This window comes from Orbicella franksi, chromosome 10 (genome assembly GCF_964199315.1).
Source record: "Orbicella franksi chromosome 10, jaOrbFran1.1, whole genome shotgun sequence".
Lineage (NCBI taxonomy): Eukaryota > Metazoa > Cnidaria > Anthozoa > Scleractinia > Merulinidae > Orbicella > Orbicella franksi.
This window is the reverse complement of record NC_138154.1, coordinates 30,705,318-30,725,950: the sequence shown is the minus strand read 5'-3', so window position 1 is coordinate 30,725,950 and position 20,633 is coordinate 30,705,318. Positions and strand designations below refer to the sequence as shown.

At 36.8% G+C, this 20,633-nt stretch overlaps 1 protein-coding gene across 2 annotated transcripts in view; it reads right to left on the bottom strand.

Annotated features, from left to right (window-relative positions):
* LOC145499503 (voltage-dependent L-type calcium channel subunit alpha-1D-like) overlaps positions 1-13,469 on the bottom strand; it is a 36,172-nt gene extending 22,703 nt beyond the window's left edge. The window contains exons 1-16 of one of the 2 annotated variants that reach the window (XM_081479021.1): positions 13,107-13,469; positions 12,497-12,602; positions 12,114-12,253; positions 7,388-7,521; positions 5,385-5,537; positions 4,753-4,964; positions 4,275-4,387; positions 3,790-3,905; positions 3,199-3,246; positions 2,768-2,876; positions 2,130-2,302; positions 1,520-1,632; positions 1,117-1,226; positions 688-819; positions 260-332; positions 56-179 (exon numbers count right to left, since the gene is read on the bottom strand). In XM_081479021.1, coding sequence (XP_081335147.1) covers positions 56-179; positions 260-332; positions 688-819; positions 1,117-1,226; positions 1,520-1,632; positions 2,130-2,302; positions 2,768-2,876; positions 3,199-3,246; positions 3,790-3,905; positions 4,275-4,387; positions 4,753-4,964; positions 5,385-5,537; positions 7,388-7,521; positions 12,114-12,253; positions 12,497-12,602; positions 13,107-13,309 — 2,059 coding nt within the window. In that variant the 5' untranslated portion in view covers positions 13,310-13,469. The remainder of the gene's footprint in view (positions 1-55; positions 180-259; positions 333-687; positions 820-1,116; positions 1,227-1,519; positions 1,633-2,129; positions 2,303-2,767; positions 2,877-3,198; positions 3,247-3,789; positions 3,906-4,274; positions 4,388-4,752; positions 4,965-5,384; positions 5,538-7,387; positions 7,522-12,113; positions 12,254-12,496; positions 12,603-13,106) is intronic. The other variant, XM_081479019.1, reaches the window with a different exon arrangement.
* Between the last annotated feature and the right edge of the window lie 7,164 nt (positions 13,470-20,633).

The following is a 20,633-nucleotide window of genomic DNA, read 5'->3' as shown; positions in this document are numbered from 1 at the left end:
CCTACACCCTCTGTAAAAGATTGGTTCTAGTCAAGTAAATTGAATTTCAGGATACAATTTCCCAGAATCACTAGCGAAACAAAATACAATGATGATAACATTCCCGTGATTGTATGCGGTCCTTTTGATGCAACTATCCCATCATACATCACGGCATTCCAGTCCTCTCCGGTCATAATCTGAAATAATGAAAATAAATTCAAAATTAAGTGGAGACTCGAATCAACCGAGAGGTGAAATACAAAGTCTTCACACATACCTGAAAAACTGCCAGCATAGCCTTCAGGAAGTTGTCGAAGTTGGTTCGTGGAGCATCGTGACGTTCACTAAACCTGTTGATCAAAATATAATTTTCCTAGTTACACTAAATGTAATGCCTGTGATATGTTGAGCTCATTCAACATATTAGTAAAGCTCTTGCCAGTAAGAACAAACACACAGTGAGGAGGAGCAAAACCAAACCCGAGAACTGAATCACGTTACATTGCCTGCTCTTAGGTTGTAAAAAAAAGAAGTAAGTATGCAGTGTGTCTAAGAAATTTGTAAATAATGAATCTTGCAACAATTATTAAGGGCATTATGGACATTAGCGTACCCCGGCTTTAACCTCTTTCATCACTGATATTGGTGGATATAGACCCTTCGACATTTTTTGAGGCTCACATTAACCCAACATTTTTTACTCACTTTCCACCAAAGAGCTGCATACCAAGTAGAGCAAATATGAAGATGAAAAGAAACAGAAGGAAAATGAGGCTGAGGATGGACCGCATGCTGTTTAACAATGACGTCACAAAGTTACGTAATGAAGCCCAAAACCTACAACCGCAAAATAATATGACAATGATCAAGGGATTGTCCAGTTGTTACTCTTTAGTACAAAAGTATTTAAGGTTTGCGACAAGATATAAGCTAATATAAGGGGTAAGGGGTAAGGTTGCAGATTATTAATGTGTGACAAATTTTCATAAAAACTGCTGCAAACAAAATATTTTAACTTGATTTTATACAAAAAGCAACAAAGCATTTACTCTTCAAGCTGCAACAAACAAATTTGAGACAGTTATGTTGAAGGAAATATTTCCACCTTGTGAAAAACTTGTGATTCTTTCTCACCTCGTAAATTTAAAAATTCTTAGAAGACGAAGACTACGAAGAACACTTATACCAAAGCTATAATCAGTAAATGTCTGTACAACTATCTCTATAATCCCTCCAAGAACAACCTGCAGAAAAAGAGGCAAAAATAAGAGGCATAAAGTGTTTGTGTATTGTAGGGAAGCGAAAAAAGAGACAGCATGTTTCTTGGGCTTAACGAAAAATTTGATGAGCAGAACGTTTTACTATCCTAGCCTCTATCGCAATCTTATCAGCATTCATTGTGTTCTTTCCTTATAATCAAAGGACCTAGGACAGTTTCACAACAACCTTTCAAAAGTATAATGTCTCAATACAAAATAAATTTGCCTGATTATTAAAAATTACTTTCCCAGTAAAAGAACAAATGTGTATATTTTACCGCACAGTCAAATCTGTTGAACGCCGACTTGAAGTACACTCTCGGGCCCAGGCCATACATTTTTAATAGCATCTCGGCTATAAATATGCTGAGAAAGACATATTCTGAAATTTCTGTGAAGGTAAATAGAAACAATTAACAAAAAATGCAGCAATAATAATAAGAAAACGTTTTAAAGCAAACATTTTACTGGTAAATACACACAACTCATGCGCAGGGTTACTAAACTTAAAGACAAGCCTGGTTGTTATATCCTCCTGAATGAGTCACCTCGTTAACACTGTCACCTAGTTATTACGGCCACGTTTTGTGTCCCAGTGAAACGCCCATTTCTTATAAGAAAATCCCGTTAATGCGGCCACCCGTTAACACCGCCAACGACCTCGTTCTAAAATCCCAACCTGCCACTCAAACCAGATTTGTTCATCTTTCCAGTGTTAATTTTGTATGAACTGATTGAAGTTTCAATTTTTTTAACTTTATATCTGCATTCCGGATATTTGTTAAATAATAGTTGTTTAGAAGTGTAATTTTGATATATACTGAAATAAAAAGACTTATAGGTGCGTCTAAATACTCAATTGTTTCTTTTACAACAATTGGTACTCACCTTGAAACTTCTCCAGCCAATCAGGTTGTCCATAATGCTCAACAGACATCAGCACGGTGTTGAGGAAAACACACACTATAACCGACCAATAGAAAACTTGACTTTTAACCATGTGACGAACTTGGATTCGCAATAACTTTTCTTTTTTCTTGACTTTCCGCATCGTACTGGAACTAAAAAGGAACAGTGAAAACGTTAAGGCACTAAACTGCTCGTTAGCTTGTAATAATGGTTTCTTTCACCGCGTCCAATTTAACAAATTGACTTCAGTTTTTCCTGCGTCTGTCATGTTATTGATGATGAATTTCGTCATAGCATTGTCAGAGTAGCTGTGGATCCACGAGGCAATAGCCGAGTGGATCCGCAGACTACTTTGACAACATTATGAAGAAATTCATTGTCAATAACAGGACAGACGCCTGAAAAACTGACATCAATTTGCTTTTTACGATAACAAATTGTCAAATTGTCCACTCTCACTCGTTGACGCATATGTGTCTGTCCGCATATTGGCAATGAAAATTAGCCAATGAGCGCGCGAGAATTTCTGCAGTTACCGTAAAAAATACTACTCTCATGAAAAGCTTTCCTAATGAATATATGGCATGTAATATATTTTGTATACAGCAGGTTTGTACCTTTCAGACTTGTTTCTGAGATACTTCACCATTTCCCCATGATCCTCTATGAGATGCATGATTGAGTCAGACAGACTGTAGCGCTTCTTCAATGGGTCTCTTGGACCACCTGTATGGTTACAAAATTGATAGGTGGCGACAGAGAAAGAAAATCGTTTATCTCAGAAGGAGATCTTGATACCCAACCAGACACTCGACAGGATAAAAGTTTGAGTGAATTTATAAGATAAAATTTTGTGCAGTAGTCTTAAGGATCATTATGAAAATAAATCGACAGCTTTTGACACAAAAGAACTAAATACAAAAATAAACAATGGTTTCAATCATGGTTGACTCATGAAGGACATTAGTTTGAAATAGATTGTTTTCTTTTTATAAAACAGCCGCTTAACGTAAACATTAAGTACAAGTCGTCAAAATCTTCAAGTTACCTTCACCAACTCCGTGCTTTTCTCTTTCTTCCCTTAATAGTATATCCTCTAAAAACACAAACAAGTTATCAGTTTATAATCCAGTTAACAGACTGAATGATTATTTTATCAAAACTATTTCAGTAATTCTGTATAGACTAATATTCTAATTTTTTTTTTTAATGCCGAGTTTTTTTAGAATACTGAATTAAGTCGAACGACCGTTTTCGAAAAATATATGTGATGTGAAGAACGAGGTTCATTGATTTTGGGGCGTCAACGAATGGATGACAATCATATGGTGTTAAGCGTTCTTGCAGCTTTCCGTTCTTCGCTAGAGCTTTTCTTTTTCTTTTGCCAGAGTTTAAGAGCATGATCAAAAGCAATTCGTTGTTAACTATTTACTGTTAGTGTTTTAAGCTCTAGAGACTCTCAAAAGTGGTTCAAATTCGATGAGGTCACTCGCGATCGCGCAGCCTCAATGGGGGTCACCGAGAGTGCCTGGGAGTTTTAGATCGTTCTAATTCGGTTCGTTTAACTAATCACATGTTTAATTTTTTGATGAAAAAAGGTGGTATGGCCGGCATTTCGTGTTAAGGGGGCTCTGCTTACCCGCTCTCCCTATCCAGTCAGTGTAAGCATTAACTTGTCTTTCTATTTTCTCTCGACTGCGGTACTTGAAAAATGTCCGTCGATTTTCAGCTCTTTCTCTTTCTTTCGCAAACTCACTGAAAAGGAAAAAAAAATATGCACGAAATATCACACAGGCGGTATCCAAGGCAGTGAAAACAGACAGATTCAATTTGCAGAGGGATCTCATAACAGTTTCATTATAGGAACAGAACAAACAGTTAAACTGTTATCAACACAGAAGTTAAACCATGTGATGTGAAGCCATGTGAAACCATGTGACATTTCGTTATCGTACACTTAAGTTAGGCAACTAGGTTACATGATAGTATTTCTTGTGTGTATGTTTTACGTGTTCTTACAATAGACTCAAGTTGGAATTGATAGTTTAATTGGAAACCATCATGTTTAGTTAAATTTTAAGCGTTTAATCAGTTTAAATAAAGAAGTAACTTGTTGATACTTACCCGCTTAAAACACCAAGAACTAGATTAAGCATAAAGAATGAACCAATGATGATTAACGATATGTAGATGATTGAAGTCACCACGCGGGCGTTATAGTCTCTGGCATCGTAACTCTACAATCACGCGAAAGAAAAGTTGTTAGATCTTTACTTGTCAATGGACCTGAACAAGTTAAAATGAACTCTTTTAACTTTCAACAGTAGTTATCAAGACCTAATAGTAAAGAAAATCATGAAGTTCATAAAGAAACCGGCTGTGCTGCTGTATCTAAGTTGAGGGGCAAGAGCACCGGAGATACTAGTAACCGATCTGTTAGGTAAAATTTCCTTTTGAAATATTCGCTCGTGTCTACAAAAAACCACGAAGCGCATAGGAGGGAAAGAGATAGAGAGTGTAAGACATGTGAAATCAGAAAAACAGAATAGTGCCGTAATATAACACATGTGGTGTGAAAAAACGTTTTTCACTCTCAACTCACGTGATACATGATATCTGTCCATCCCTCCATTGTGATACATTGAAATACTGTTAACATTGACAGAAAAATATTATCAAACGTGCTTATGCCCTTATTTGGTCCACTCCAAACCGATTCCTTGCTTGTACAGTTAAGGCCTGGTTCACAGGGTCGGCCTCCCTTTCCCGGTGGGCTGCAAACACGTGGACTAGTAAACTTTGTATCGAGTTCACCTGAAAAATTCAATTCATACAGACGCTTTATTATTGAAGACAGAGGGCTTTTTAACATCAATATCAAAAGTTAACATTCTGAAAATAGATATATAAGAGAAAAAAACCTAGCAAAGCTATTCACGATGTAGTTAACATGGAGCAGTACAGAGTGGCGGTGTCACAATGGAGTGGTTAAAAGTTAAAAGTTGCCTTTTTTCTGGCGGTATGACCAGATATGAAATAAATGCAGGGGTTTAGCTGAATTCATGAGCTGCAATGATAAAGTGTCTTTGGTCCAAGACAGAACTAAGGCGAATAAAGGTGTCGGAATAAAAAAAAAAAAATCGCAGTAAAAGGCAATGTATTAACTTACAACCAAATCTCATAAAAGTAGAATGAATTAGTAGTAATGAGTGAGCAATGTTTGTTATTCCTTACCTGTTATGGCGTCATAACATGTAAGGTGAAACTTGCCGTGAAGAAGCTCTAACCCTACTATAGCATAGATTACGATAACAAATAAAATTAAGAATAAGATCTGAAGCAGAGGAATCATGGCTCTTGCTATTGACTTCATTACAACTTGAAGGCCTGTAACATAGAAAAGATAACATAATGTTAAATTGACGATATCTGTTAAAGTTGCAAGATGCAAGGGGGATACTACGCAAAATTAAACCGATAGGTTTTTAGCAAGAGCATTCGGCATTATTTGAGCATTTTTATTTATTTATTTATTTATTACGATTTAATCCATACAATACGAATACATTATGAATAATTAAGATAACTAACTAAAAACAAAAACAAACAAACAAAAAGCATTGGAGAAGGAGACAACCAAAAGCGCAATGGCACCATACTAGGGATGTCCCCACATATTACGGTCATATTTAAGGTCATTCCACTGAAATAGAACCTGCACTGAGATTTTTGTGAAACTTTGCCTATTGATTTTTTTATATTATAGGAACTTAAATTTTGAAATAAAAATGAGGGGTCCACGTGTTCGTTTAGGAGCAACAGCACCTTGTTTATACCTATATAAATCTTTATAATAGCACCATGATTGTAGTCACGATTGCTTGCTAAATTCACGTTTCCGACGATTGCTTTTTGTTCTACACTGAGAATTGGTCCATAATTATTTTACAAAAAATTTATTACTCAATTCAAAACAACAGAAAAAAATGATAGGTCACCATACTCGTTTGCGAGAAAATGACGATTTACCTCTATGGCGAGGTCCAGCTGTAAAGAAAAAGCCGCCATTTTTTAATGCGCTTGCGCTAATCACGCGTGAAATTATGCGTAGTAGGGATGCGCAATGCAATGCTTGAGATCGTGCGATCTTTAGTCCTCGACACTGCGTAAAATCTCTCACAGAAAGACTTGGTGGTGTAACAGTGCCAGGATTTAGTGAGACGTCGCGGGCAAGACAAATAAGTAGAAGTGCGAACGACGCTGAACGTGCTAAGCGGCAGCTAGCAACAGCGAGTTCCCTGTTTGTTAGCGATGGCGACGTCTTGCAAGAGTTAATCGACCTCCTTGAAAGTTGTAAATCGTACACTTTTGGCTGGCTAACATCTCTGGCAACGCGTAAAATGCTGCTATCGGTGCGATGAGTTGGAAGTAGCGGTATTTGAGGCGAAAAAGTGAAGAGGACAACATATATAAGGAGTAAAAAGCAAAAATAGCGGGAGCACCGTAAACCCGTGATACTTGACGCCATGTTGCTTGCCGCACTCCCCATGTCATTTTTAGGTGATTTTTATTTAGGAGGGCTCCACTGAAAACCGCCTTTGGCGAGTTGGATTCCCTCACTAAATATTATTATTATTATTATTATTATTATAGAATAACCTTAAGTGACGTTTTTTGTACAAACAAATTCGGAATAAGTAAATTGAGTGGAAACTGAGCTCATGTCAGCGGTTTGACCTGAGAAGTAACGTAGTTGATAAACAGTTATACTTCGTTGCCAGCCATTGTTAGGGTGAAAACTTTAGAACCAAAATAACGATTTTTTATCCAAGTATTTTAGCAACTTTTTGGGAGAACGAACACTTCAGTGACAAAAACGTATAATGTACAACTGCCTGAACACCAATGTGCTTAAGGACTACCCAATTAAATCATGTGACGATTCATTTGGGAGATTACAATTGTTCTGTTTGCACATACTCTCCTGCGATCAGTTCACGTGTGGCAAATTGCGCAGTTGTGACCTCCCAAATGATAAATCACGTAGGCACCAGGGTGTTAATACGTTGGCCGAATTGTTTGTTTGCATGGTTAAATGTTTTCTTTTTCGTGTCGCTCTTTAGATTGAGTCCAAATTTGATTATGATTATTATTGCGGTTAGAAAAATGATGATTGCGTTAATTAGTTAGAACAGGCAGACTAGTGACAACAGAGCAGCTGCACAAGTTTCACTCACTTGGTATTCCAGAAACTATTTTAAGGGGACGGAGCACTCGCACTGCCCGGAGGACCTTCAGCGACTCAGATTCTTTGATGCTGTTGCTATCACCATCTCCTGAAATCTCCAGGTCAGATATCATACCAACCAACCTGTTAAATAACATATCAGCCCACATAGTAATAAGACTCGACCCATGACATCCTTGCACACGGCTAATCGCCTGAAATTTGAATCGACCAATCAGGATTCAGCAAGTTGGAAAAACTGTACTGTCCTAATGTCAAATACATGTTAACAAGAAAGGCATTGAAGTCGGGCATCGTTTCTCACTGGTGATGGCATCGAATATTCACGAAAAGGGAATTATCATAAAACCATATCAGATTATAAAAAGTAAAAAAAAAAAAAAAAAGATCAAACATTTCAGTGTCTCTAAGCTTTTGATTTGGCGCCAAAAAATAAGTCACCCGCGTTTGGCTCTTCGATGGCTGTCGCCAAATAGTTGTGTCATTTTGAACCAATTATGCTGTTTATCGTCCTTCTAAACCAAGAATTCTCAACTTAAGCATTAGAAGTGGCCAGAGCAACTTAGCAATGCCAATATTTAATGTTAGCTGCGAAGAAAAAGGCTATTATCGTGTCGTTTCGATGGGTCAGCTCGGTTTTGACAGCCGCTCGTACTGCGGGCGCACCCGTCGTGTGCAAGGATATAATGCAGTTTTTACTTTGCTTGTGAAAGTTCTCGATCTAGAAAGTGATTTTTTGAATGTGCTGTCATTCAAATCATTCTAAAGTTTAACATGGTTGAAAACAATAAATAGATAAAGACGAGCAAGCAACAAATGCGCCACAAGCCTTTCCAGCTGCCGGTCATGTGACCTTGTCAATCAAAACAGTCTTTAGCACTAATATAGCCTCAGCCTAAAAATGGAAATTAGCTAGCAATAAAATACTAGCCTCGTGTAAATCTGCAAATTACGTGGGTTTGAAGAGTCAATATATTAACAAAAATTGTTACACGTTAATTTATGTATTGTTAATCATTAGAAAATTAAGTTCGGAAAATAGTGCTTGCATTGCTAACCCGTCAGAGACAGCTGGGAAACGTATAAACAAGTCATCAGAACTGAACAGCTCGTAATGAATACATTTGGACAGGGGTGGGATATTATGAACGGAAAATCAGTCATAATACGGTCAATTTCAAACTACCAGTGACAGCATCATTAAAGAGGAACTAAGTGTCCGGACATTGACGTCATCCGTCACCCATTGTATAATCGAGTTTGGACTCCGTGAGTGGAATTACGTCAAGAAAAAGAAGAAATTGATAAGAAATTAAGTTTGTATCTGGCAAGCGAACAAAAGATTTAAGAATTAAAACACCAGACAAGACAAATATGATGTGTTTCTGATAAGGACTATAAAGTCGTGATCTTTCGGGAAGTCCAATTTTCCCTTAGGGAGAAAAATGATAATCAATAAACCGTGAAAAGGCGAAGAATATATGCATAAACACAGTAAAAATATTGAGATGCACTTCACTCGAAAAAAGGTAGGCTGAAAATGTGGCGTTAGATATATTTTTAACCTACAGTAACTTGAATATGGGCATTAGTTATGATGTCGAGAAGTTAAGGCCAGAAATTTGAACATAAAAACAAGACACCCTTGCATCTTTCTCAAGACATAACACGAACACAATTCCTGATACAGCTTGATTCCTTTTAGCTAAAAGGTTATTTAACGCTCCTATAAAGTTGACTAATTACTGATTCACTTTGTCGATAAGCCAGCCTGTCACAGAAATGGATTATAAATGTCTTGCGGCATGATCACTCAAGGAAGAGGAAACGCAAAAGAGCAATTTAGACGTGATCCTAAAACAAACTGTCAAAGCATCAAACGTTTTCTCAGAGTTCAACTAAATTTAATAACAGCAAAACAATACCTTCTTACATTTGTAGGTCAAAAACGTCTTGTCACTTGCGTATTTTCCTCTTGATGCTATATATACCTCAAACTTCCTTTCTATGAAAGCACGTTCTGATATTTATCTAACCAGTTTTGCCTGCAATTTATTTTATGAGTTGAGTAAATAAGCGTTTTCATTTCGTTTTGAATTTCAGCGGAGCCCACAATTTTGCGGTCGAGTTGTTGCTTAGTAACAGGACGTTTCCCAATAGTGGCGACGTTTGGTATTTTCCGGAGCGTCTGTATAATTCACGGCAACAGGAAATTCGTCGGCTACCTCAGAAAGGTTTCTTCAAAAACGCTGAAATGTTTAATCTTGTTTCAGTTATTTAAATGTAGAATCAGATTAATATATCCGCAAAAAGAGATTTACGCTCGCAAGAATATTCGGAACATACACGTAAAAGATAAGTCACTCATAAATATAACATCTAATGATCAATAAAATTGTTCCTTGTTGTATCCTTCGATTCACATTGAGACTTTTTACATTATCCGGCAAGAACGCAATTAGATTGTCGTTTGAACGAATTCAGTTTCCTTTCTGGGGTAAAACAATGTTCACACGGACAAGTTATATTGAAGAAAAAAAGGTATGGAGATATTCAAAATATCGCGATTACACATTTATATTATGGAAGTGTAGAATGCAAAATTTTATGTCGACAAGTCGCCCAAAAGTTTGAAATTTTTATTTCGAAAACAAATACGAGTTAAATGCAGATCAGCAATCAGTTAGTGAGGGGAGGACAGTAAGATAACCGAACGCATTCATCATAAACTATAGAGCAACCTTTCAGTTTTGACAGAGGAAGACAATGCACTTTTCATTATTGATATTCATATTAGAAACTAGATGTACGGAGGTAAAAATCGTGAAACCAAAAAGCCACAACCATATAAATTTGAGAAGCAAGTTATATGCTGGACGTGTACATGGCATAAATTGAAAAAAAAAATGTGTTCCCTCATGGTGAAAATGACACTTAATTTAGATTCTAAATCAGATATTTTGTTCCTATACAGGCCAATTTCCATAAGGGTTAATAAACCGCTAAAACAGATCGAAAAAATTTTTTTAATGCAATTCTGACAGCGGATAGAGTTTTCATGAACAATTAAATAAATAGCAAGAACTGTGAAATTCGCTGAGCACTATCTCAAAGACAATTTAACAATTTTTATTCCAGAATTAAACAAAGATTAAGCCACGTTTTTAAACATCTGTTTAATTTTTAATTTCGTCTTTACGCGGATCGATTTTCCTTCCAGGCTAAAAGATAACACAGGACCGGTAATCCTAACCAAGCCACTAAGAACGAGGAAGGTGTCCCTGTGGGGCTTTAATTTTACTTATCCTTGTTCGTCTAAAAATATCTTAACACGAGTTGTCTTGCCGATATATCAGATTCAACGCATTTGTGCTGCAGGCTTTGGATCTTGGCTTTCATTCAAGCAAGAAAGCTAAAAAACAGAAAACACGAGTTGTCTTGCCGATATATCAGTTTCAACGCATTTGTGCTGCAGGCTTTGGATCTCGGCTTTCATTCAAGCAAGAAAGCTAAAAAAGAAGAAATTTGACTCTTCTCAATTTTCCACCGGCCGAGCGCTGCAGTTGTGAACCGGGTGTGCATTGAAACAAAGAAAGCGACTCTTAAAAGCGCATGAAAAAGAACAATCAAGAACCATCCAGTCATTGTTAGGCGTTAGCATGCATTTATGTCCATTGTTCGCTTAATTCGTTGAACAGGCGATTTTTTGCAAATGTTTTATATTGTTAGCACTTACTGCTTAGCTTTTAAAACAATGCCAGTAATATTTATACGGTCCTTATGTTCAGAAACATCAAATAAATGAAGGTTAACAATGGCAAGATTGACTGCCGTGAGGAAAATACTTAGAGTTGGAACTATTGTAATCTGTATGCCGCTCGGCTCACCGTAATATCATTGGCACCCGATAAGAGGTCGAACCGAAATTTATAAGTATGCTATTCACTATTCTGCTCGAAAATTCATTCATTCATTCATTCATTCATTCATTCATTCATTCATTCATTCATTCATTCATTCATTCATTCATTCGTTCAAGGGCTACAAATTGTAAACTAAAAAAACTCTTTAAATCTTGTTCGTTCTAAAAGGTAAAGGGTATTTCGCTTTACAAAAAACATTTTTAAGCTAGCACCCGGCTGCCCGCAGAACATACAAAAATATATTTATATATAAAATATAACAGCCCGAAACTCGCATCTAACTTCACTGATAAGGAAAAGTCCATTTTAAAAAAAGCTCCTGGTTCGTGAATTTTCTTTTGCTCGTCGGATTAATACCATAACAACACAGCTGTGTGATATATATAGAACTTAATATTCGCCAGATTCTGCGAATGTTTTGCTTGTTTAGAATATTTATTCTGAAGACGATTTTATTGCCGGCGAAATGAGAGCAAATTTCAATAAGACCTGCTGGTGCATCCCTAGCTGATCTTAAACAAAACTCTTTGATAATTCATTCTGGTTTATTTTTTCTCGTCATTCGCACAACAGGAGTTCTTCTAAAATGGCGAGAGTAATAGAATCAGAAATCGTTTGGTTAGGTTTTTTTTTTTTGAATTATGCCAAGCCGCTCTGTTTCCCGCGACCCATGAGTCATTCATCTGCAAATGAAATTTCCGGCCCAAATAGCATTGACAATAAAGACAGCTGAAGGAACAGAATGTTAATGTACGCAAACTCTACTGTCACTTAGATAAATAAAAACCTTACCCAACGACAACCACCACAAAATCCAAGATATTCCAGCCATTTCGCAGGTACGCATCCTTATGAAGCAGAAATCCATTAGCAATAATCTTCGTTGCAGCCTCAATACAGTAAATGATAACAAAATACTTTTCAGATTCTTCCTGTTAAAATTAAAGCAGAAAATCAACTGAAAAATGTTATAAATACATCGCCGTGGTGATAAATTCCCGTCAGCCGTAACACATACACTCTTTTGGCAATTTTCTTTAAATTTTGTTTCTTGTTCTTGAATTTTGTTGAAGTACTGGCTGCACTGAAATGGCTTCCTTAAGCAATTGCGCCGAGATGGAGTCCTCACTTAAATGGCATCTTTGGTTAGTGAAGACATTAAAATCATTTCTTACCAGTTTTTTGTTGCGATCTGTTGTATCTCCATTGGGTAGTGGCTCTTCCAACATTAGAACGACACAATTTGCGGCGATAGTCAGTAAAATGAAATATTCAAACTTTCTGGACTAAGAGTTAACGAAAACAGCAACACAGCAACCAATTTTGCAACTAATTTTTGTTACTCCAATATAATAAAAATAAAATAAGATAAAATAAAATGCAAAAGAGTTGCAAGTGCCTAGGCGCTGTAATATAAACATTGAATCGTCAGGGAATAGAAACGAAAAATATCACGCAGAATTTCCAATCTGAAAAATTTAATTTTAAGGTTTGGAGTAATCGTATTCTACATCGTGTCAACATTTCTGATGACACGCTCTGGAAGTCGCCGTGATGATCTCGACAAAATCGCGGGCGATTCTGAATACTGATCGCGGGCAGACTTAAGGCAGCTTGAAATTAAAATTACATCAACCAAACCATGAGGTATCGGCAAGCCGTAAGGTAATATAGTTAAATATAACACAAGTGTCATGAACAAAAGGGACTAACTGATGAAAATTCAAGCAAAAATATATTAGTTACGATGATGATTATTTTTTAAAGTTCTTCAGCAAAGGATACTTGGATTCGACGATCTTTTTGCAGTAGAATCTTACAGGGTTGTCTTCCGGTAAACAGAAAAGCGCTTTCTTCGAACGGTTTGCATCATCGATGACTTGTTCCCCATAAGTGGACATTGAGCGATATTTGCGCTGGAAAACCTCAGTAGCCGCTCGTAGCTTGTTTTCTGAGTTTTTGATGGGATCTTTCGATTCGTCCGCCATGGAAACATTTGGACTTGGTTTTCCTTGTCACCTGTTATACGAAAAGAGCACGTCATGGAAAATGAGCAGGGAAGATTATTCATTCATCAAAATTCATCCTGAACAAGAAATCACCGAAAGAGAGCGCATTAATTCAGAAATATAGAAAAGCCGAACGTCTGGTCATGTAATTTGCATATTGTGTCCACCAATCAGCGCTTAGTTCTTTTATTACTCAATGAGATCAACCATCAGGCTTTGTAATTGATGGATATAGGAGAATCGCGGAAACTTCGTGCACTTTACGCCGTAAATACAGCTGCTGTGTGCTATCATATTAACGGGTATTTTGTGAACATTTGCTGACGTCCAATTTGATAAGTTTTTCACCCAAAAGCACAGAACATTCAAACGTGTTGCATTCACCACAATATTACTGAGCATTCTTCAAATTCGCCCGTTTAAATATTTAAGTAGAAACATACACACAAAATTTCGTATTATTAACGAGAAAGGATTTAACCTTCGGGGCATTGAAATTCACACCCAAGATAAATTCATTTTAACATTCATAAAAAAAATACTGGCAACGATAACAACCGTGCGCAGAGAAAAGAAAATACGACGGGCAATAACCTATTTTTTGTTCGCACAGAAGAAATTAAGCGCGCTTCAATTAATTCTGAAGATGTTAAATAATAATGATAAAAAAACATAAATCAGTCACGGAGTTTTAGCCGTTTAAAAAATTAACCCAAGGAAAGTTTATTTACAGGAAGTGACAGAATTGTAGCAAAAAGACAATCATCACGCACTGACAAAAACATTAACGTGGAAATTTTAAGCTTCCGCAGCAAATAGATAATTCTCATGGAAGGCTTATCGACTGAACTATTGAATACCTCGTTTAAAGCGCGGATTTGTAATTATGGTTTTATCGTTAAAAATCTATGTAATTAAGTGGTCTAGGATTATCCAAGGAAATACCGAAATCTCCGTTCTGTAACATTGGTTTTAAAATGTAATTAACGGTACCTTTAAGGATTATTACCGGTCCCAGATCAAACTTCAGAGAATATAAAACTGCCAGCTCGCTATTTTATCATGAAGAACACGAAGTACACATTCAATGTATAAAATCCGGGGTGTACCAGGCTTTTTCCGGCGAAAAAAACACAAGGTTTAGATAGCTCGTGGTTCTAGTGAAAAAATGAATCAAACAGGCCATTGTCCAAGAAATTGACGAGCGCAGTTACCAAAGAAGAAAACAACAACAATAAAACATTGTTTCCAAAATGAAGCAAAATCGGCGTAAACAAATTCATCTGAGCGGAACATTTGTTAACGTCCGTGACGACTGCTAAAGTAGACGGCCGGTAACCAGGCAGTGGGTCGCACCGGTTATGTTGTTCACCGCTGGGCGATAAAAGTGTCCTCGTATTAACGGCTCGAAACGGGTTAGGATCAAATTAAGGTACCTGTATTTACCTCTTTAAATGATGTAGATATCATAACAAGTATAATTTAATTCTGATTCGCCAAAGACTCAGTGAACACAACTGACACTTTTCATTACAAAATGTGCTCTGTTCTGTTCATATCATTACGTTTCTTTCTGTTCCTTATCATCTCATGAGGCATTAGTTTGAGTGTCTTACGTCCAAGATAAATATACTTTGCCCCCCATTTCATTTCTGATTTCTAGCTTTATGTTAACATTTCTTATGAGTTGTCAGTGTTCAGTAGAATCTACTAGTTTAGATACGGCAATAGTTTTTAGCCAACAAACTAACCAGCTCACTAATCTGCCAGGTTATTTTATCGGTCTTCGAAGACAGATCTACCAAATGAAAGCAAGCATTATCTTTACCTTACATCTGCCATTTTGAACTCAATCTGACCGTTTTCTCCAATTTTCGACTTTCGCGGAATAACTTAAACGTACTGCGATAACATATGTGTAATGGCCAGGGTCTTATACCGCGATGCTGGTCACCCAACTAGTTTCAGCACCCTATAGTAATTAATATTTTGGTTGACCAGCTACCGTGTCGATAATTTTAACTTATGTCAGTATTTAACCTCACAAATTCTGTGTTACAAGTACATGTTTTCTTGCTTGTCTTGTCTTGTATTGTCTTAAGCGTGAAAAATATCATTATTATGATTGTGTAACACATAACCGTAACCCCTAGTGACTGAATAACATTGACTTTAAAAGAGACGGCCTTTAGTTATGCCTGAAGACATCAGATGCCTTCACAGATTTCTTGTGTCATGATAGAGAATCGGAAATACAGCCGGCCGAGCGAGCGGATTCCAAAAGTTCCTGCTGGACATTTAGTTGAGTCGTCGCTCAGTAGTTTTGTGCCGAAAAAGTAATGTTTTTTATTTCAGCTGTACATAAAATTTTGGTTGTAGCTTTTGTTTGCCAAGGTGTTTCCGAACCATTTTCGGCAAATGTTAACTTAAGCACGTTCTCAAACCAAGAATTTGTGAACAGTCAGTTGAGGGAGCTGTTGCGAGTTCAACCATACGTTAACTGTGCTAAATGTGTTCCTTGAGATTTTTCTTCGAGTTATTCCTATGGTAAGACTGCTCTCTAGAGTTAAACGCATGGTGTTTTGTTTCTCTATCGTGATGGCCTATTTTGTGAGTTTAATGGCAGACTTTTCATTATTTTTTTCTGGCGCAATAAAAAAATTGAAAAAAATCCTTTTTGATTTCATTTAATTTTCCGTGTCGAACATCCATTTCAAACCTCGAATTTTTAAGTGTATCCTGCCCGATTTCACCCAGGCCTAAGCACGAGTAAAAATGACAACCTTCAAAAATTAGACTGCAACTGAAGGAAAAGCCATTTTCTCTTCTTAATAAACTGGAAGTGTCTCATATCTATCCGAATACTAAAAAGATTTAGTTGTGTAATCCGGAGAGATGCCGGAGAGAAAAAGAGGAAATTCCTTAACAAAATTATGCCCAGAACAGAATACCTACAAGCTTCTGGTGCCTGAAGTGTGAAGTGAAACATAATATATAGAACAAAATAACTGTAGAGCTAAACTAGTAGGGTGACTCGATCTGTAAGCATTGTTAACAGGCTTGACAGATGTTTCAGTAATTATCAGGGAAACAGTGACGTTGGGTTGAGGATCTTAGCAGCTTTTACACACAGCTAATGTCATGTGATACCGAATGAAATTCACATGTTCTTATGATCACAGATGTTTCTTACAGCTAACGGCATTACTGCAAATTCTGGTCCAGTTTGGAAATAATTAGATGGAAAAATTCAAATACAAAATTGGCAGTAACAGGAATTTTTTTCTTTTCATTTATTTTCAAACAGAACAAATATGTAGCCATCTTGGTTCAACTTGCACACGGAAAGGTCCAAATTAATTCAAATCATAGTTCGCCACACTGCATTACATTTTGCCAGATTCCTATTGGTTTAAACTGATCACGTGATACGATAGTGTTTATCTGCGGAGAGACACTATCTGCCCATTAGTGGTGGACAATAAGACAATAGAATGTTTATGTCTCGGAAAAAGCGGTCTGATACATGTAGTTGTCGTCCCTTGGAAAGTAACATGCGTCAGAAATTAAAGTGTTTGTTTGTTAACCCGATGGCAAATAATTTTCTTAAAAATTGAGTTATATGTGGAAAGCAAAGATCTTAGTCAAAGGATTGCATCTATACCAATGAATTTGGGATGTAGCTGCGTTAAACTCCACTGAACGCTTTCTAGCTCAGCTACGTCCCTCAAATTTGGTTCAGACAAGAACCGTGATAAGGTCTATTTGGACATTACCAAACTAAGAACCAGTTTGCAAAAACAACAAATACTCATTCTCTTGCTTGGCTGGTATTCTGGGTTGAAAATATAATACACCACTTGAAAATTACATCCATTCTCTCAAAGATGCCTTAAGGCCTCCACAGACAAGGCACTTAGTTTTCGATAACTATTTGTTCTCGACAACTAAAATGTTAGACTAATGTTATCGACAACTAAAAAACCTGGTGTGTCATGAGTTGTCGACAACTAAACGCTAAATTTTTAGTCGTCGACAACTAAGCAGTTTCCCTATTCGAAAAGAGAAACTGCTTTAGCTGTCGCAAATGTAACTGTCATGACACATATTTGAACATGCGTATTGTGTTGTGAAAATGCCTAGTGAACGTTAGTTCCCAAGTTCTCGCTGATCTGACTTAGTGGTCGACAACTAACACTCTAATGTGTGGAATGCTTGCATCGGACACGATGAGTTGTCGACAACTAAATGTCTAGTCTGTGGAGACCCTTAAAAACGTAAATGATGCCTTAAAAAAGTAAATATGCCATACAACCGTGAGTGACAGAGACGGTTCAAACCAAAAATGAAGTACAAATAAAGCGCATCAAGATGATAAAATAATTGTAAAATGTTGAGGTCTCAATCTCATCTGTGTGAGCTACAGATAGATAAAAATTACTGGACGATGTTGAGCAAAATATCGTGATTTGTCAGTGGTGAGCAGATCAATTATCTACGAAGGCTGAAGCAAATAATTGATCTGCGCGACACTGACCAATCAGCTGGGAAGCGCCTCGCATGGGTACTCTCGTCCCGTTCGCCCTTTCCCTTTTGGGAACTATTATCTTCAATTTCTTCTTGTTTTTGTTTTCGTTTTTACTTTATTATATATCATTCCCAATAAAGTTTATTAAAATAAAAGATATTTTGCGATGACCGAGTTCAATAATTATTTTATCATTTAGTCACTAAGTTTGTTTTCATGTTTAAACCACTCTCTGACAACTCAGGTAAACGATGTGGTTACAAATACGCAGAATCTTCTTTGCAGTAAAACACATTTAGAGGGTACTACGTATGAGCAGACCATTATTTGTAGGCAGTTATTTGCAGGTCACGTGGTGGGCTCTTGGCCAATGAAAAGGAGGAAAAACTACATCGAATGATAATCGTGGATATTTTATCACCTGATCGAGCGCGGTCGCATAGCTATTTTCGATCGCATTACTACGAAAATTAAGGCTGGACGTCAGACTTAAGACCGATTATTTTAAGAGTTGATCATGAGCAGTTAATTCATCACTATTTGCTAACTATTCCCAATCTTAGCGAGGCGCGCTCCGTTATGTGTTCATAAGATATTTGCTCTGGAATCCATTTGTTTATATTAGTCATAATTCATAGTACATGCATATCTTTATCAAGTTAGTGAAAAAACTAGTCAACTTTCGCCAAAAAGAGGTGTTAGGATCTCAGAAAGAACAAAAGAAAAAAAACAAACAAAACAAAAAAAGAAACCAGTTGCAACCATTTTTGTCACTCTTCGCAAAACTGCATCCAAATATGAGACATTTTTGGCTTTTTTCGGAGCAATTTCTGAAACAGCTGGCATGATTAGCTGCAATAAGTAATGGTAATAGAACTGAGTGGAGTCCAATTCGGTCGGTTATCATAAGAGTGATAACAAATCGGACGACCGCGCAGCGGGAGTCCGATTTGTTTATCACGAGTATGATTACAGACCGAACTGGACGACACGAAGTCTTATTACCAATTAATCATAAAAATTGCAATTTCCGAGAAAAGAATAGCCAAGTTATGAAAGAAAGGGAAAATTTGCATTAAAATACCTATAAACGAGATGTAAACATTCTAAGGCCACCGCGCCTCCTACCGGCAATTAGGCGCCAAAAACACGACCGCAAGCGCACGCACGCATGCACGCAAGTAACTACAACTTTGAATGTGATTGGTTGATTTAAACTACAACTTTGAACGTGATTGGCTTATTGAACTGTCCGATAACAAACTGTCCAATAACAAACCTTCCGATAACAACTTGGCAAGTGAATTAGTGGAAAATAGGAGTTTTTTAAACCAATCACAATCGAGGAAATTGTAATTTTTATGATTAATAACAATAACGTGAAGAAAACTGATTGTTTCTATAGGCAACGCACTTAATTTAAAACCACTGAAGTGTTGAGGCTGCCAGAATGATGGAAGTGATTAGATTGTGAGAAAAAGATTTGGGCTCGAGGCCAGGGAGGTAATAAACAATCATTGGATGAGGTTTTCGTGAGGTCGAGCCTTGTAGGCGTACTGGGACTTTGATTGTTCCGGATATCACAAAAACCGAATCTAATAAGCGTTTTATTATATATTGAATGAAAAAGAAAATGGAAGTCTTGTTTTTGCTTCTTCACTGACGGCAAGCAACACAAAGCGCGGGAACTTGACATGATTAATCTTAGAAATCATGCACCGCGGTCATAGCTTGAGTATCCTTGACATGATTATTGTATAATCTACAGCTAGATGACGTCACTAGTGCTGATTTCGAAAATTCACTGGACGCTTTCGGCCAATCAGAAAAGAGATAGTGAGTTCAATGTATAATAATGGATTTAATCAGTCTTAAACCAAAATTATAATGAACAAATGCAATATTTATAGGAAGTGCTACCAATATGTAAAGTATTATCAATTATTTTTATTCGCTACTTTAGGGTGGATTGTCCGGTTGTGACAAAAATAACTTTCATTTCAGTTAGTTTCCACAAACGTTTCTCTAGCCGCAGCGGCTACAGTATCTTTTTCAGTGCAATCACTCACAGAGACAATTTCTTTTTTTGTCGCTTGATATTTACTTTTTATTTATCGAGAAATTATTCAAAGGCAATTATTCTTTTTCCCACTTAACGCTCAAATGTCCCCACATTCGGTGCAAACTCACCATAGTACTAAAATTTTCTTAGTGAATTTTGCATGATAGAATTTGATTGTACTCTGAGATCCAGCTTCGTAGTGTTATTCTGGAACAAACGGATCTATGTAAGGAAACTACGCGGTACTGAAAACATACAAATATATACAGAAAAATGTCGCCATAACTTACCTGATTAACCGATGAATGAGACTTGTTTGAACTGTCCTACATTGCTTCCAATCGAACTCCTAATCTGTTTTAAACCAGTGTATAATCAGAGCTTCATCGCCAGTCAGCAGTTTATAGCCCGAAAATAATTTATGAAAATAAAGTAGCTCACAGATGTCGAGAGGTCACCAAGCGACCGCAAAACCTTGACGATCAACTGAAGCTTAAAACTTGCAACTGACTTTTGATTGATAGCCAGAATTTATTATTGCAGTGAAAGTAGTTGTTCCTCTATAAGAAGGACGCGATTGGTATGTTCAGAAACGCCAACTAAAAGAATTTTATTGAGAGATTTTATTTTTTATTCAACAGCTCTTAGAAATTTGTGTTTATTGAGAAAATATTTTGCAGATTCTCAGAATACACTTCAGTGAAGTGAAAGGG